The following is a 16,732-nucleotide window of genomic DNA, read 5'->3' on the forward strand; positions in this document are numbered from 1 at the left end:
CTCGCTGGCTCGCGGCCAGACGCTTAACCAGACTGTGTTTGCACGAAGATATGCCCTAAATTTGATTTTTAATCCACGTCTCGTATAAATGAATGAGACGTTCTCCGCTAGCATAACATTGCTACGTGTGAACGATTGAATGAAATCAGAAGCACGGCGTCTCTCTCAGTTCAGAATGTATTGTATTTAGAATCTATAATATCGTTGATTTGAATGAAATCAAAATCATGGAGTCTGTCTCAGTTCAGAATGTATTGTATTGTATTTGCCATTTTTACGAATTGGTTGTCTCACGTCAGCGCACGTGGCGTGACGTCACTTCAGGAGGCGTGGTTAAGTGCCCCGTACGGAGGGGTCAATTGGATCGCCGCTAAAGCTTGTGGCTGAAACGCCATGCTAACGCAGCTAGCCCGACAACTTGTTATGCTGACGCAGCTGGGCGCTCATTAACTCGCTAAAACGCGATGCAAGGCACCGAACCCGGCAACTCATTACGCTAAGGCAGCTAACTGCTCATAAGCTCACGGCTAAACCGTCACACTAACGCAACTAAGCTGCCGCCGCTGCAAAAGCACGGGAAGGCCGATGCGGCTAATCATCGTGGCGACCGCTCGCAGGTACATCTCAATAAATAAGAATGCTTGTATTCCGCTAGAAAAGTTCATTTATTTCAGGAAATCGTACACGATTTAGACAGCTGGAAAAAGACTTCAGAGGGCAAATGTCTGCTTAATTTCTACATGAAAATTCCGTTTTATTGTGTCTTTCATAACAGAGATGGTAAATTTGGGATTTTTGTCTGCTGGAAAACCACCCAGCCATCCAGCTTCTGTAGCGTTCTTCCCCAGACGGGTCGCGGGGCGAGCTGGTCTGATTCCGGGCGCACAGAAAACAACCGATCCTCGCTTGCCCTCGCGTGCGGGCTTTGGGGATCTGAGAGAAAAGTGGCCTACTGGGGCAAAAAGAAAGAAAAGAAAACGCCGGGCCAACAAACAGAAGTGTAAGCGTGGAGCTGATGATGTGCGAGGCGGTCCCGCCGTGATCAAAATCAAGTATTTCTGTGTTGAAGATTTTGACACGATTCTAATTGATTGAGATGTAGCTGCAGAGGCGAAAAGCGTGAGAGAAAACTTCATCATCATTATTGGTCGTTAATTCACATTTGCAGGCGTGATCATTAAATGCAATTCATCAGCGTCCACGTTTGGCCTCCAGCCTCCGTTAATCACACACGAGTTAAAAGCTTTCACCTGATGCTGCTTCCTAGCCCGTAAACAAAGTGGGGGGTGCGCGGGGGGGCCTCCCGACTTCCACTGGCCCACAAAAGGGTCCCGACAGACTTAAGGCCTCGACATGAAAACCACCAGAGGACAAGAAAAAAAAACCCACATTTGCCGACTCCTTGCCGGGGCCCGGCCGGCGACCGCTCACTTGAAGGCGGCCTGCAGCATGGCGGTGGCGTAGGTGGGTCGCGCCTGCCGGTTCTGGATGGCGCTGCGCAGGTACTGGACCCCGCCGCAGCGCTCCCAGATCTCTTCGAACTGGCGGGGCAGGATCTCGGCCCCCCTCTTGCGGGACAGGCCCGTCTCGTCCAGACTCAGCTCGCACATCTCCATGTCGTCTTTGCCTGCCGCCCGGACGTTTGCGTTTCCGTCAGGGGCCTTTTTTCTTAAGGGTCAAATTGAAATCAGGATCAGCGCTCACCGGCCACGAGGACGATGGGGTGCTTGTCGGGGTGCAGCTCCATCTGACGGGCGATCCAGGGCCCGTCGAAGTGGGCGTACCACCAGCCTTTCTTCTTGCCCTGCGGCTCCTTGTACTGGTCCGCCGGCCGGACGAACGGGATGCGGAAGAAGCGCTGCTGCCGGTCCGGCGATGCCTCGCGCCGGCGGGCCGGAACGGGGGGGGCCGGGTTCTGCCGGGCTGCGGAGACGCACGTGGCGGGGGGGGGTTCGGGTGAGCCTGCGGCGGCCGTTCGGGGCTCGATCGCCCCCGTCGGGAATCTGACTGGAGTCGTGCTTCACCCACGGGTGTCCGAGTTAACCCAGAGGTCAAGTCGAGTCACCAGCGGGGGTCTTGTGCCAATTGATTAGTTATTTGTTTATTGGTAGTTGAGGCCTTTTTTTTTTTGGCCAATTAAGAAGGTTTTGAGTGGCAGAGATGACCCGAGACGGATTCCCAACGCAGCTGCTACGACCGCACGGAACGTCGTTCCGTCTCGCTCCCGTCACGACGTGGCCCTTCTGTGGCCTCCCGATCAAACTATTGATTCGCTGTACGGTGAACGCACGGCAGACTCACGGGATGTTGAGCGATTGGGAACGATCGTCAACACTACAAGCGTGGAAAGCGCACACTTGGAATGGCCGATGTTAGTCAGGTCGCGGAAGGAAAGAAAAAAGGAGAGAGAGAGAGAGAGGAACAACAACGGCGAGACGGACAACAAGTTGTACGGAGAAACGTGAGGTGTGTGTGTGTGTGTGTGTGTGTGTGTGTACTTCACTGGGTTGTGGCGTGTCTGCGTTTTGTTTCTCCTCACAAAATTCACACGCTCGTCACGTGAATTTTTTCCCAAGTAGAAGCGCATTTTACATGTCAATAGCCTAATCCGTTCCGCCAAAAATAAGCATTCAAAGTACACCATGTAAAGAATCATATAAATGATGTTTGGCATTGGGCGACTACGCCAAGAGACGACGAGGCAAACGTTTGATAGCTGACGGAAAAGATATACCCGCGCCCAACTTCATCGCACTAAAGTTTCTTGGGGCCGCTGGTGAAGAAAACTTAGCAACGCGCGTGCTAGCGTGTGATTGGGTGACAGTCGACTGTGCGAGGGAAATGAAAAGCATCATGGGTAAAGATTGACATCCCCCCTAGCCAATGGGATGCCAGGAAGATGCTGGGCGGTAGCCAACGGGAGAGCGGCTCTCCAGATCCAGGATCTTGACTTTCGGTGGAATTTGGGGGCTGCCAATCCAACGTCTACTTTTTCCTATTTTCACCCGGAATTTTCCTTCATAACTAGAGACAATATTTTTTCCGAGGACGCTATTCCGAACCCGAATGTTTAGGTTTTCAGAGAATGCTTCGCAATAACCTCGACTTCCAATCCTTTTTTTTACATTTTTTTCTTTTTACTGTTTTATGCCAAACACGTAGCAGGAGGAAAAAGGACGTTAACATTTTACAACTTTTTTTTTTTGTTTGTTTTTCATTTCTTCATAATTTACTGAAAAGTGTAGACCAGGGTTGTCAAACTCATTTTTGGCGCGAGCCACATTGTAGTTGTGGTTTACTTCAAATGGCTGTGAAACGATAAATATCTTGAACCGCTTCCTTTTATTTACACATGAAATCAAGGGTAATGGGTTTTCCAAGCTATTGTTGTTTGGCAACACAAAAATGCTCGTCAAATCTCAACGTTGTAATTTATATAATTTGAATTTTACAATTTCATGGAAGTTGATACACATGATTTGCCTTCGCGGGCCACATAAACTCTTGCGGCGGGCCGGACGTGGCCCCCGGGCCTTGAGTTTTTGACACCCGCGGTCTAGACGATACCGCTGCGGTGCAACTGATGCCCGAATACGGAAGCGCCGACGTCTGGTAGTACGGACCGCGACGAGCGGCCCGACCGCGTGTGCCAAAACAGGTTGCCATGGAAACCCTCCCCTTCCCTTACAGAAGCTGTCGTTGGGGGAAAAAAAAAAAAAAAAAAAAATTCCCAGCAGCTAAGCGGGAAAAGACACCATCGTGGGCAGGGCGGGGTTAGTAGTGATGTGCGTTAAACGTTCCAAAAACACTTACGGCCTTTTGTCACGGGTGCCGCCCCACCTGAAAGGAAACATTGCGTTACACACGCATGCGCGCACAAGGACAGGAAGTGAAGAAACGGAGGGGGGACGCAACGACGTGGACTGGGACCCTCTATACGGTGGTTGTGTGTGTCAGCGGCCAAACACGCTCACCGACAAGCACGTCAGCGACGTACGTACCGTAGTCGCTGAGCGATTTGGGCGCCCGCAGCTCCGCGTTGGCGTTGCGCTTTTTGTTCTTGGACTTCCAGGCGTGGTAAACCTTGAGCCTGCGGTGGAACTCCTCTCTGCACGCCGCCAGCAGCTCGATGTCTACGGAACGCACGCGCACGTCAACGCACGTCAAGGCGCGGGCGGTCGCGGTCGCTCCCTCTCACCGCAGGAAGTGTTGATGGCGTCCCTGAGCTCGGCGTACTTCCACTTGCTGAGTTGATATTTGCCGTTGGCGCCGCCGGCCGCTTTGCTGGCCTGAACCTGAGGACCTCTGACGACGACGGGAAACAAACCAAAGGTCAACGGAAAAACCCCAAAAAATCTATTCTGCAGTCAGAGCTGCTCGACAGGAAGAGGAAGTAGATGGGCGGAGTCACCGCGAGACCGCCAAAGTGGCTTCGCACCGGGATGTCTCTCGACACGCTTCCTGTTTAGCCATCACCTTTTCTGATTATGTGGATTTCAAAGTAAAAGCATTCGCCGCGACGCTGGATCGCCGACCAAATAATCAACGCGCGGCGGGGTTTAGAGCCGATTTGACGGTCGCCGGCCAACCAAATCAGTGAGCGAGACCACCACCGAGCGATCGGGCGACGACGAGTCAGCGACGTTTGCACGCACCTCGCCAGGAGCTCGCTCATTTCCTTCGCCATCTCCTCCCTACAACGTTTCATCGTCGTGATTCTCAGCACAGCCACGTTTCGTTTTCTTTGTGTGTGTGTGTGTTACGTACATGCTCAAAGTTGCCACTTTGGGACCGGCGGAACCGCTAAAAACAAAACATCACACCACGGTCACAAAAAAACCACAACTGACATGAGCGCGTCACCCTGAGGTCCAATCAGGAGACGCATCCTGTCAGACTCCAAGGTTAGGGCATGCAAGGGTCGGAGGTCAGAGGTTAGAGGGTCGCAATGTGAAGGCCAAAGTTCAAAGGTCTTACGCTGCTCGCTCCGGAGACGAAGGAAGCGACGACTCGGCGCTGCCGGGAGGAGAACAACGACACGTTAAAAACACGAGGGCCACGCTCATTCCCGTTAGCCCGTCTATGGCGTTATATGTCAGCATTGAGCTAGTCCGAGCCGTCGGGGTAGGGGACGGACGGGGGGGTGTTTGACGTTTACCTGCGGAGGGCGGCGTCGCTCTGCGATTCGTCCGGGATGAGTTCTGCTTCGCTCTGCGCGATCCTCAGCGCCAACTCTCGGTCTCGCCGCTCCTGCTCCAGGACCGCCTGACGCGAGAGTTCCTCCTCGCGATCCGCCTCAAGCTGCTGCGAGATTTCCAGCTACAGGCACGCACACACACGAACGAACGAACGAACCAAGTCCTGACTTTTACGGAAACAATTTTGGGCAACGTTTGGTCGCTTTCTGAGCTACCTTCTTTATTGCGCAAAAAAACGCCAGTAAATCAAAATCTGCACGTTTGATATGCGATACTTGGGAGAGGTGCAGGTATGTCATTTGTCCACTTGAGGTCCCAGTCCTCACACGCGCGAGCGGACATTTCCTCCTTTAGACATCGGCGCCATTGCTCACACTTCAAGTCAATGGAAAAAAAAATACGGCAACCCGGAAGTCAAGGGCAGGGTCGCCAGTCAGTCGCCGTGACCGAGCCATCCGCGACCCCTCAGCCCTGCGCTTTGTTTAAAGACGCACCCACCTGCAGCTTCTTCTCCTCCTCCTCCCTCCTCTTCCTCTCCTCCTCTTCTTGCTTCCTCTTCATCTCCATCTCAGCTTTCCTGGGAGGAACAGTTTTTTGGTTGTTGTTTTCCACACGTGTCAAAGCGGTTTCGGGCGGGGATGACGAGTTCCCAAACTTACTGCCGTCTCTCGTCGTCCTCCTCGCGTCGGCGGCGCTCTTCCTCCTCCCTCCTCTTCCTCTCCCTCTCCATCTCCTCCTGGATGCGGCGCAGACGCTCGCGTTCTTCCTCCTCCTTCTTCTTGTTCTGCAGGGCGCTCAGCAGCTGCTCCGAGCGCACCACCAGGTCGCGGTGTTCGCGCTCGATGTCGGCTCGCCGCATCGCCGTGCCCTGACGACCGGGAGGTGGAAAACGACACTCGATGACATCGCAGCGCCGCCGGGCCGCCCCGCCCGGCCGTCTCCGACCCACTTTGATTTTGAGCATGAGGGCGTGGATGTCGCCGTCCAGCCGCTCCACTTGGGCGCTCATCTCCTCTTTGCCCTCCTTGAGTCCCGCCACCACCTCGTTGAAGAGCGCCATTCTCTTCTTCAGGTGGCGCACCTTGACCAGCCCGTCGATCCTGAAGCAAGCAAACGCACGTTACGCGCACGTTGCCCGTGATGGGACGTCACGCGTTTTGCCCAAATAAGCCGCACGCGGCTCCAGGTTTCCGTGGCGACGGGAGCACACGCGGGGCGGTCGACGAAGTCGAAATGTTGCTTGGAGAAAGTCGCCCGGGATAAAGATTGAACATCTCGGGCAGACGTGAGGAGGAGGATGAAGAATGGCGGTGAGCCACCCACCGCGGTTTGTGCTTCTTCTTGCACAGCCACATGCGCACCGTCTTCTGCACGACCAGGCAGGCGCCGCGACGGTACAACATCTTGTTCTTCACTGCCCACAAACACAACAAGACAAGTCAACAGGACACTTCTCGCTTCTTCGGGAGGCCGAGGAGCGGGCGAGCCAGCCCCGGCCCGGGAGACGACTGAGGACAAGTACGCTTGAGAAGCACACCGGGGGACCAAAGCGAGGAGACCAAAAGGCGGACAAGGGGGATGAAGATGAAGACGAGGAGGGAAAGAAGGAGGAGGTGAGGCCCGGGACAAGACGAGGATGCCGAGGAGGATGGGGAGGTGCCGGTGGACGAGACTGAGGAGGAAGAGGTCCACGCGGCCCAGGACGGCGAACGTCTCAAGTGTTGCCCTTCAACTCCGTTTGTCGCTACGGCAACACGAAGCGCGCCAGCACTTACGCTTGATGACGGACAGCGCGCACCACTGGACCTTCTTCCAGCGGCTGTGGATGATCCAAGTGTTGACGCGCTGCACCAGTTCTGCCAGGTGGTCCGGGTCAGACTTCATGATTTGGTCAAACTCGGCAAACTTAAAACAGAGACAGAGGAAACGCGAGCGACTCCATCAGGAAAAAGTCGAGGAGGGGCCGGTCGCCATCGGCACGTGCGGCGCCAACCTTGCCGGGTCGGAAGAACACTCGAGTCAGTCCGAACTTGTAGTCCTTCTCGTCCAGACCCAAAGCTTTGAACAAGGCCTGTGACACGCACAACATCACCAAAGAAGAACAGCGGCACCACCGCCGCAACCGCCAAGCGCGCGCCGGACTACAATTTGCCCGTTTTTGAAGGGCGACGTGGCAACTCTCTGAGATGGGCCACTTCAAGTCGTGAACCGGAACGTGTGCGGCGTACATTACCAAGGAATACTTGCAATTAGGAAAGTAGTGGATAAGTGACATTCCTGCCATAAACAGAACCGACGCCAGACTTTGAAAAAGTCGACGGAAGTACGAGCACTACGCTTACGTTACGTCTGGCCACCCCCGCCGCGGCTCCGAGGGGAAACCTCCGGGTCCCTTGTGGACTGACCTTGCAGAAGAGGCGCGGGTCGAGGCGTGCCAGTTTGGGCGGCATGTAGCGCTTGTACATGTTGTAGAGTTCGTGGAAAGGAGCCCTGGAGGGGAAGCCGCCCTGCATCAGGTCCAGCACGGACACCATACCTGGTCGGGAAGTTTGAGTTCATTGTCTTTGGGTGCTCTTCCGTCCACCCACAACTTGTCACCATTTTCCAATTTTCTAATTTTCCAATTTCCAGTTGGTAGCGACACTCTGCCGTGTGGGTCCAAACTCACAAGACCCAGGCGGTGCCTTGAGATGCCAGTTACACGTCTCTGATTTCAAAACATATGGAGAGAAATGCAATTCATCTGTTCCAGTCGCCTGCACATTTTTTTTTTTTTTTAACTTTTCATGTTACGGAAGAGAACGCAAAGATGCTGTAACTGCTTTGATGAGGCGCAATCGAGCCAAAATTCGGATACGGCCGCAGATTTGCACGCTGCGCCGCCTCCAACGGACGGACAGCTCTCGTACCTCAAGTTTGGGCTCGCAAGTCCGAGCTCAAGCTCGCTTTGCTAATGAGAAAAGTCGACAATGGATGTTCAGGTCCGAAACCCATCGTGCCAACAATCTTGGGCAGCGTGTACCACGCACGAGAAGTCGCGTGCCGCGTCTGCCCGAGTCACCACATCGTCAATCGTGCGTAACATCAATAGTTTGACTTAAGAAGTGAACGCTGCTGACGATTATTATTAGGATTATGTTTTAGCTGTCCGCAACCTCATTGCATTCGGCGCCGACTGACCTGAGCACTGCAGTTGGGAGAGGATCTGCGCTCCCTCAAACTGGTGACTGACCATCTTCAAGTTGGGTTTGATGCAGCGGATGAAACTGGAACCCTGAGCCGGTACAACAAGAAAACACGGTCACGCCGAGGTCCGGCTTTGGGTCAGAGGTCGTAGGTCGCACTGACCGTACTGCGCAACTTGTCCAGGAGAATGTTCAGTTGAGTCTGCATGAAGAAGAAGAAGAAACGCACAGCTTTAAGTGGCAGCGGTACAAACAGACAAAACAGAAACGTGCCGCAAATGTGAACGGTGACTCCTTGGACAATTCTCCAAAAATGGAAAATCCAATCCGACTCTTCCTGATCTACAGAAGCACAAAGAGTTGGCTGCTGGCACATCTTGGCCGACGCTCCCATATTCCGTTTTTGCCCTCTTTTGACTCGAGAGTGTGGAAGTTTAGCCAGGATCGCTTGGCGGAATCAGAACCCGGGTTGGCTCCGAACCCGCTGGTGCCGTAAACTTTTCCCTAAACACTCCACCGGGGGTGGTGATGCCCGAGCCACCGGCAGCGGCTCTTTTCTGCCGCTTGTAGCCGTCATCGCTCGTTCTCGGGATGGAGCGCTCGGCTCCTTCGCCGCAATTTAGAGTCTGCTGCGGTTTTGCCACGCGTGTCACCTTAAACTTGTTTCCCACGCTGATGAATCCCAGTTTTCCGGCTCTCTGCTTGGCGTCGTTGGCATTGTCAAAGAGTTCTCGGATGAATCGGTCGCTGGACTCGCTCAGCAGACACTCTAGCGACGTGTGCAGCGCATCGTTGTTCTTCTCCACAAACTTGTTCTGAGGAACAAGAAGGTAAGGACCGGTTGGCCTGCTTTTCCCGAGCCCGCCGAAGGATTTTCACGCCGGCCGCAGAACGCACCGTCTCGTAGCAGACGGCTCCCGCGAAGTGCCGGACGATGAATCCTTCGTCGTCCCTCACGTTTCTGTGGACTGCCAGCTTGGACTTCCTCGGTATCTGGCGCACGCCACGCGCACGCAAATCAAACGGCATTCCTTCGCAGGAAGCCGAAAAGATGTCGGACTTACGGTCAAGCGGAAGTGGTTCTTGTGTTTGCTGTGGACCGTGTCGGTGAAGTGCTGGTCGCTGGGCTGGGGGAGCCGGTTTTCCTCGTCCAGGATGTCCAAGATTCCCAGGACCTTGGCCTCCACCAGGTCTGCAAAGCAAAAGTCCACATCACAGAGCAGAGTCCAGGCCCGGAGTCCGAGCGATGAGTCTGTCCTACCGATGCAGTCCTGGTTGTCTACGTAGTGAACCTCGTTGACCCCCAGGCCCTCTCTCTGATACAGTTCTTGTTCCTGTGGGTGAAGACCGCATTGTGTTACCTTGGGGAAACGTGACAGGTGCTGACATTAAAATGGTGAGGCAAGTTCAAGAAGGAGTTTAGGTCGGCTTTGCCTTCAACGCGACCGAAGGGTCGACGGTTTGAATCCCGGCGGCGGTGGGAGCGTGAGCCATTTAATATTTGCCATGAAGCGCATTCATGTTCTGGGCCTTCAGCTGACGAGACGGTGGTCCTGGTTTTTTTTTTTTTTTTTTATTTTCAATGGCCGCAATGCGAGAAGGTGAAAATGTTCAAATGGACCGAAAACTTTCTTTGGGTTGGGGTGTGCTGCTGGCGAGGATGCCGACCGACCTCTTTAAGAATGCGCTCGTTGAAGAACTGCTGCAGCTTCTCGTTGCAGTAGTTGATGCAGAACTGCTCAAAGCTGTTGTGTTCAAAGTACTCTGCACAGAACGGGAAGCGTAATACGTCAGCGGCGAGGCCAGGAGAGGAGAGGCGCGGCGCGTTTACCCACCGAATCCGGCGATGTCCAACACGCCGATGAAGTTGGCGGACGACTGGAAAGGGAAGCACTGGTTGACCCTGGTGACCACGTGGTCGAACAGTCGGCTGTACACCGCCTTGGCCAAAGCGTCGCGAGCGTTGTTGGCCTGCTCCACTTTCAGAGGAACCCTGGCCGACGCCCAAAAAACAATCAGCGCAGGCGTGAGCTCCTGGAAGGAAGGAAGGAAGGAAGGAAGGCGGCCTACTTGATGGCGGTTCCTTTGGCGCCCCCTGCTGTGGTCAGCATAACCCTGGAGGTGAGGCTTCCTTGCAGCTCCTGCTGGTCCAGACCCAGGAGCTCAGCGCAGTGCTGCAGCGTTTGGCCCGACTGCTTCTTGATGCTGCAGCCGCCTGCGGGACGCACATTGAGACCGAGTTCCAGACTCCTTCGGAACGCAACGCCGGTACGGACGTGTCGGGGGTCGCCGTCGCGTCGCTCTCCGAGCGCCATCCGCTCGCTATCAGCAGTCCCTCGAGGCCCCCTACTGGCCTCGTGGGAAGGTCACCGACATTTTTGCAACCGAGAGCTACTTCTTCTTTGCTCAAAATACCTTGAATTCTATAGTATCGAAATAAGAGAGTCATTTACTGTATGAGAAGTCGCGTGAGTACTTCCTCCCAATATAATAGTCAACAATGAATTAATAGGGGAGGAACTCAATAAATATCAATACAAAACAGAGCAGTGAACAATGAAATGGTTTGAAACTGCTCCAACATTGGGCCGAAATCAAAAAGTCCGATCGGCGGCGCGTTATTTGGAGGACGCTCCTGTCGGTGACCCTCGCATGTCGTGGTATTCTGCCCGCTGGCCAACTAACTGGGTGCAAACGACTCGGCGCTTTCGACCTGAGGTGCTCCCCGCCTCCTCGAAGTCCACGTTGCCCAAGTGCAGTACGCCGGCCACCACGCGGAACAAATCCAACTTCTCCACGTCGTCCAGGCCGATCTTCTTCATGGCCACCAGCATGCGCTGGAAGTCGCCGTGGTCGTCCAGCAGGGGGTCCTTCAGGGGGCCTGCCTTCACGTGCTGCAGTAGCAAAACAGTCGCAATAAATAGAACCACACCTGCTCGGAGAGTCCCACCCCTCTCACGAGTACTGGTACCAGAGCCCGAGCCCGACTATATCGAGGCAGAAATTCTGGACCTCACGCGGCAGTTCAGGTTCCCTCCCTGACGGAGAGGCGAGAGAGAGCCATCTTGTGTAGCCGGGGATCGGATCGCCCTATGGCCCCTCCCGCAGGTGACGAGCCCATTGGAAGGGGGACCCACGTTACCTTCTCAGGCCTCGCCCCGCCGGGGCCCACGGGCGCAGACCCACGTCCGGGCAAGGGAAGCCTCGATCCAGTTTTTGTACTAGTTCTAGGGATTTATGGAGCCACGCTGTCTGGTCCCTTACCTAGGACGTCTTTGCCACGGGTGACCCTACGAGGAGCATGAAGCCCCCAGACAACCGAGCTCCTAAAAATCATTCGGACGCACAAATCCCTCCGCCACGCCAAGGTGACGGCTCAAGGCGGGCTCCGTTAAACGAATCTATTCAGCAAAGTTAAAGGGAAACCTTCCGTCTTGTCTCCGTGCGCGAGACGACAGTGTGACAAAATGAAGGCTACCTCTGAACTCTTGCGGTTCTCCATGATCTGCTTGTCCGTCTCCTTGGACGCAAAGAAGCGAGTGCATCCTCTGTTCAGGTACTGAGAAAGAAAAAGTACACACACACACACACAGCTGCAACATCGGCCCGGCGGCGCTGCCCCCTATTGTGCAGATTCTCGTCATACCCTGAACGTGTCCGGAGAGCTGAGGTGAAACTTGAGTCGAATGTCGTCCGGTGCGCCGGCACACAGGCGGTAGAAGATGTGGTAGTTCCTCTCCTCCGCGCTCTGGCGGCAGATGCGAGATTTCTCCAGAAGGTAGTGCGACACGAAGCCCCCGACCACCGTGTTCTAAACACAAACGCATGCAGAAGGCAGGTGATGCGCTTGTGTCCAGTCTTCTTGGATTGTCCCATTCGACGCGTGTACCTCCGAGTTATTTCCCTCAAACGGCGAAAGGTGGCAAACGCTGCCGGTTTTTTTTTTTTTTTTTTTTTTAAGGTTAGCGGTCGGTCAAAAAGTAAGAGCGAAAACCGTGAGAATCAGTCGATGTGCGATGTTCCGCTTGCGTGATACCTTTTCGTTGAAGTGGATTTCCACAAACTTGCCAAAGCGACTGCTGTTGTTGTTGCGCACGGTTTTGGCGTTCCCGAAGGCCTCCAACAACGGGTTTGCTGCTCGGGGCAGAAAATGACAGCAAAGGTCACACCGCGACGGAGAAGAAAGGCCGAGACCGTCGACGTACCCTCCACGATCCTCTCGTCGATGTCCTGGCCCGTCCCGTACGACGACGTGAGGTACCTGTCGCCGGAACGAGAACGATGAAGCTCGTCGTCGACGGGAGGTTTCCGCGGCAATTCCGCGCCTTTCGCCTCACCTGAGAACAAACTTGGTGTTTTCCGTCTTTCCGGCGCCGGACTCCCCTGAGACGATGATGGACTGACTCATTTTCAGAACCTTCATGTCCCTGTAGGCCTTGTCAGCTGCATATCGAGCAAAAAAAAAAAAAAAAAAAACGTCAGCGGCAGGAGTGAGAGTCTCTCTCCCGGCGGCGAGACGCGCGTCGCACCGATGGCGTAGACGTGGGGCGGGAGCGTCCCCAGCGAGCGTCCGCGGTACTCCTCGATGGTCTGAGGAGAGTACAGCTTCGGGATGTCGTAGTACGGGTTGACGGCGATCAGGATGTTGGCCACGAACGTCTGAGCGCGCACACGCAAGTGACATTTGATTTCATTTGACATTGTCGTATTGCTCTTTTTTTGTTTTTAAAGAATAAACGTTTCCGGTTTCCTTCCACAAGTGAACTCCCCCGTCTTTGCTTTACGTCTCTTTTTGTCTTGAAGATGCTTTTCAAACTTGCCCGATTCCACAGATTGGAAGTCAAAAGTTGTGTACTTTCTACAATTGGAAGTCAAATATAGAAAAAGCTCAAATTTGACTGCGTTTGGATATGGATCCAAATCCACCGGTAGTTCGGACGCCTCTTGCGTGGCATAAAGAATCGGGGGAGTGCCGTACGTTGGCCCGTCATATCCGGCAGTAACGGTGAACTCACGTAGATTTTGTCTTTGCTGTATCTGACACGCACGTTGTTGAGCAGGGTGGCTTCGTTGAGGTACATCAAAGAACCTGCGCAAGGAGACGCCCGTCGTCTTCATCAGTTCGCCGCAACATTCAAACTCGTTCAAGTCATCGCAGAAGAGAACTCACAGTTGTCCTCGACGTGTTTGTTGACGTCATCCTCGGCGGGAAACACTTGACTGACGGCGGCCACAAACGTCTGCACAAAAGTAAAACACTCAAACCTACTCCCGCCCTCCCCTCGGGCTTCTTTGACGTTCAAAATTCTTTTCTCATTCCGGACGGGAATCGGAATTGGTGCTGAAGTGTCAAATGGACACAAACGGACGTATAGGGACAATCGTGTGGCTGCGGCGAGGACGGCGAGCAGTTTCTCCCCGAGGCGACTTTGACCAAATGCGCTTTATGTCTTTCAGTGAATCGGCCCACCAAAGAAAATACGATTGTGTTTGTTTGCGTTGGATAATTTAACAAGGGACTTATTTGATGATGTGTGACGGCTTCATGATTGCGTATGTCCTTCACGTATGGATGGCAACCACACTCGATGAGCCACGGGGTTAGGCTCGGCTTTCTTTGCTGCCATCTTGTGGCATCTGTACACAGTTACCATCCCCTTTGCACGTGGGGGGTGGGAGTAAATCATTTGCGGATTTGGGCCGTAACTTGACGCTTTGTCTGAAATCTGACCTTGGCGTCCCGCTTGAGAGGCTGGATGGTCAGGCTGTCCGCCCCGATATCCACGATGGTTCCCAGCTGGAAGCCGTCGGCCGGATGCGGCGCCCACACCGGTTTTCCGTCCTCCATGTCGATTCTGGGGAAACGACAACAACAGCGAGACGCTCAGCATTCCCAAATCCCAAAGCGGGGGGGGGGGGGGGGTCGGACACGCGGGTCCGTTCGCGGCGACGTTCCGAGCGCCTCCGATGACATGGAAACGGTCCGGACGACGCTTTTTAGATCCTCCGCTGACCGGCGACATTGCAAACGGGCCGTTGTTCCCATATTGGAACGTCATCACGTGACCTCCGAACCGATCGACCGTGCGACAACAACCTCACGTCTGCTCGGTGACGTCACTGATTTATGACATCACTGGCGTGGCCTCCTCGCCCTCCATCTGTTACTTTGCCCAATATCAGCCATCTTCCGGACCTTTGGCCTCCGCTCGTGTTTCTTATCTTCACGTCCCTCGTGAGCACGGGCGCTGTGGTTTCCTCTTCAGACGACGACGCTTTTCATTGGACGCCGAGTTTCCCCGTGTCGTCGGCCCCCCGTAACGAGGGTTACATATCAAGAGATCTGCAATCGTGTCTGTCGTAAACGTCAATCATCTGCAGATTGGTCGCCAGCGAGCAAGTGACGCACCTTGGCCCTCGCCAGTCACGTGACCTCATCAAGTCACCCCAATTGGAAAGTACAAGTCGTCATTTTTCAGCTAAACACGCTCATGTAGCTGAATATTTTCAGACGGCACTTTGACCCAACAACGGTTTGTGTCATTTTTCTCATCCAACATTTTCCTTTCTTGGCCTTGTGCGTGACATGCAAAACGTGCGTGCGTGCGCGCGCGCGCGCAACCACCGCACGAACACCTGTAAAAAAAAAAAAAAAAAAAAAAGAAAGATGGCTGGATGTCTCGCGCACGCGCTTAACTTTGTTTGCAGCCAAACACACGAAAAAAAAAAAAAAAAATCCAACACAAGAAGGTTAGGTACAACGAACGCACCTTCCGGTGTCGAATTCGGCGTTCACGTTCTCCGCTCAAAGCGGCAACGGCAGCGCCATCGAGTCCGGGTTAAAGTTGACGCTTTTCCCGAAGAAGCCCGAGCTGTAGCCGAATGTCACTCGGGAGCCTGATAGTAAGTATGGCTCCCAATGGCGAGATGGCCGTTCGGCCGTTTTAACAGGCTTCAAACGAGCCGGAGAGCGTCACTGCGCCCGCTCTCGGCTCTGGTATGGAAGCAAACAACGTTGGCTTTGTCAACCCAACGTGAGCCATAATGGCAGCACTGTTACGACCCGACCAGGAAAAAGGCGTGAATGGAGCGTGAGGTCGCCGGCTCGACCGTCGCCGTCGTCGTCGTTAGCTAACACCGTCGCTCGGCTCACCTTGAGCGGCCGGCGGGTCGGGTAGAATCCAAAGCGGATCCTCCTGGAGCGGCTAGGCCGGAAGCGCAGGTGAGCGAGCGAACCGTCGGCGTCTGAGGCGGCCGTCCGCTCCCGTCGCCAAATGTGCGACCGCCCTCGCGCTTCGCGCTTCGCCTTCGCAGCGCCGCGCAGCCTGGGAAAGTGGCCGCGTGACGTCACGGGCCGGGATCGGGCTGCGCCTCGCCTCCTCGCCTGTCGGGGGCGCCGTCTCCCAAAACTCCAAAGTAGTCCTCTCGCCAGCGCACATTGAAATGAATTGAAAAGCCGCCGTTTTGATTTAAAAAAAAAAAAAAAAACAAAAGTGTAAATAAACTCGTTTTCTGAAGCGCCGTCGGGGCGCGGGCAAGTTTGTCCTCAAAAAAAAAAAAAAAAAGTGCTTCCATCAGCGTGGCTCTCCTTGCCCACACGTGAGGACATAACAGTACAGTACGTTGTATATATTTTTTAGATATTGGACACAGCTCGCAACTCAAAATGTGTCTTGCAATGAGGCTCGTAAGTGGGGGGGGGGGGAAAATACTCCGACGCTGTCGTGTAATAAAAGCTCAACTCAGCTAATTATTCAAATGTGTTTTTCCCGCGGATTGATCCGACATGCTGGCCAAAAGCTCGTTCCGGACTCAGAGGAGAACGTGCCGACTCCAACCAGGTGAGGCTGAATTACAACCGGCGGCCCATCATAATCATCCATTTTCTTAGCTGCTTATCCTCACGGGGATCACAGGAGCCTATCCCAGGTGTCATCGGGCCGGAGGCGGGGTACACCCTGAACCGGTCGCCGGTCAATCGCAGGGCACGTGGAGACAGACAACAGCGGCGCTCGCAATCACACCGACGGGGCACATTAATGTTGCACGTTTTGGGGATGCGGGCGGGAGGAAAGCGGGGTGCCCACCCGGAGAAAAGCCACATAGGCAAACTCCGCCCAGGAGGGGCCAGGATTTGAACTCCGGTCCTCAGAACTGTGAGGCCAACGCTGTGCAGCTGCCCCATAATAACGGACGGAGCGTCGCCTTTGGAATATGCGACTCATCTGGCTCGGGCTCATTTGCAATGTTACTTCCCGGTCAGGCTTTCCGATAGACTAAAGGAACGTACTGAAAAATACACAGAACTAATGCAATGAATCCTTTTGATGCCAGAGATATTTGTAGCAC

The 16,732-nt window shown here is 54.3% G+C and overlaps 1 protein-coding gene across 4 annotated transcripts; it reads right to left on the reverse strand.

The window, feature by feature from the left end:
• Positions 1–724: 724 nt before the first annotated feature.
• LOC133496858 (unconventional myosin-VI-like) lies at positions 725–15,770 on the reverse strand. 4 transcript variants are annotated; one of them, XM_061812905.1, is made up of 36 exons: positions 15,537–15,770; positions 14,115–14,238; positions 13,554–13,623; positions 13,399–13,472; positions 12,913–13,042; positions 12,721–12,826; positions 12,589–12,644; positions 12,420–12,517; positions 12,030–12,194; positions 11,862–11,942; positions 11,097–11,277; positions 10,454–10,598; positions 10,219–10,376; positions 10,056–10,147; positions 9,645–9,717; positions 9,448–9,575; positions 9,281–9,376; positions 9,037–9,198; positions 8,547–8,585; positions 8,379–8,472; positions 7,604–7,734; positions 7,192–7,269; positions 6,974–7,103; positions 6,522–6,612; positions 6,148–6,298; positions 5,858–6,066; positions 5,697–5,775; positions 5,159–5,319; positions 4,978–5,016; positions 4,768–4,803; positions 4,656–4,694; positions 4,199–4,305; positions 4,002–4,133; positions 3,814–3,840; positions 1,705–1,923; positions 725–1,627 (listed from the first exon to the last, which is right to left on the reverse strand). In XM_061812905.1, exons 2-36 carry the CDS (start codon positions 14,229–14,231, stop codon positions 1,428–1,430), a joined length of 3,894 nt encoding a protein of 1,297 aa, XP_061668889.1. In that variant the 5' UTR covers positions 14,232–14,238; positions 15,537–15,770; the 3' UTR covers positions 725–1,427. The 4 variants fall into 4 exon arrangements, with proteins under 4 accessions (XP_061668889.1, XP_061668890.1, XP_061668891.1 ...); XM_061812906.1 differs by lacking the exon at positions 15,537–15,770 and adding an exon at positions 15,154–15,474; XM_061812907.1 differs by lacking the exon at positions 3,814–3,840.
• Positions 15,771–16,732: the final 962 nt, after the last annotated feature.

This window comes from Syngnathoides biaculeatus, chromosome 23, assembly GCF_019802595.1.
Source record: "Syngnathoides biaculeatus isolate LvHL_M chromosome 23, ASM1980259v1, whole genome shotgun sequence".
NCBI classification, from domain to species: Eukaryota; Metazoa; Chordata; class Actinopteri; order Syngnathiformes; family Syngnathidae; genus Syngnathoides; species Syngnathoides biaculeatus.

Excerpts from the sequence above, each read along its gene's own strand:
- LOC133496858 (XM_061812905.1), bottom strand. The coding sequence starts at position 14,231 with ATGGAGGACGGAAAACCGGTGTGGGCGCCGCATCCGGCCGACGGCTTC. Across the intron at positions 13,624-14,114 it reads CTCTCAAGCGGGACGCCAAG|ACGTTTGTGGCCGCCGTCAG; the intron begins GTCAGATTTCAG and ends ACTTTTGTGCAG. Across the intron at positions 6,067-6,147 it reads CCCTCATGCTCAAAATCAAA|GGCACGGCGATGCGGCGAGC; the intron begins GTGGGTCGGAGA and ends CCCGGTCGTCAG.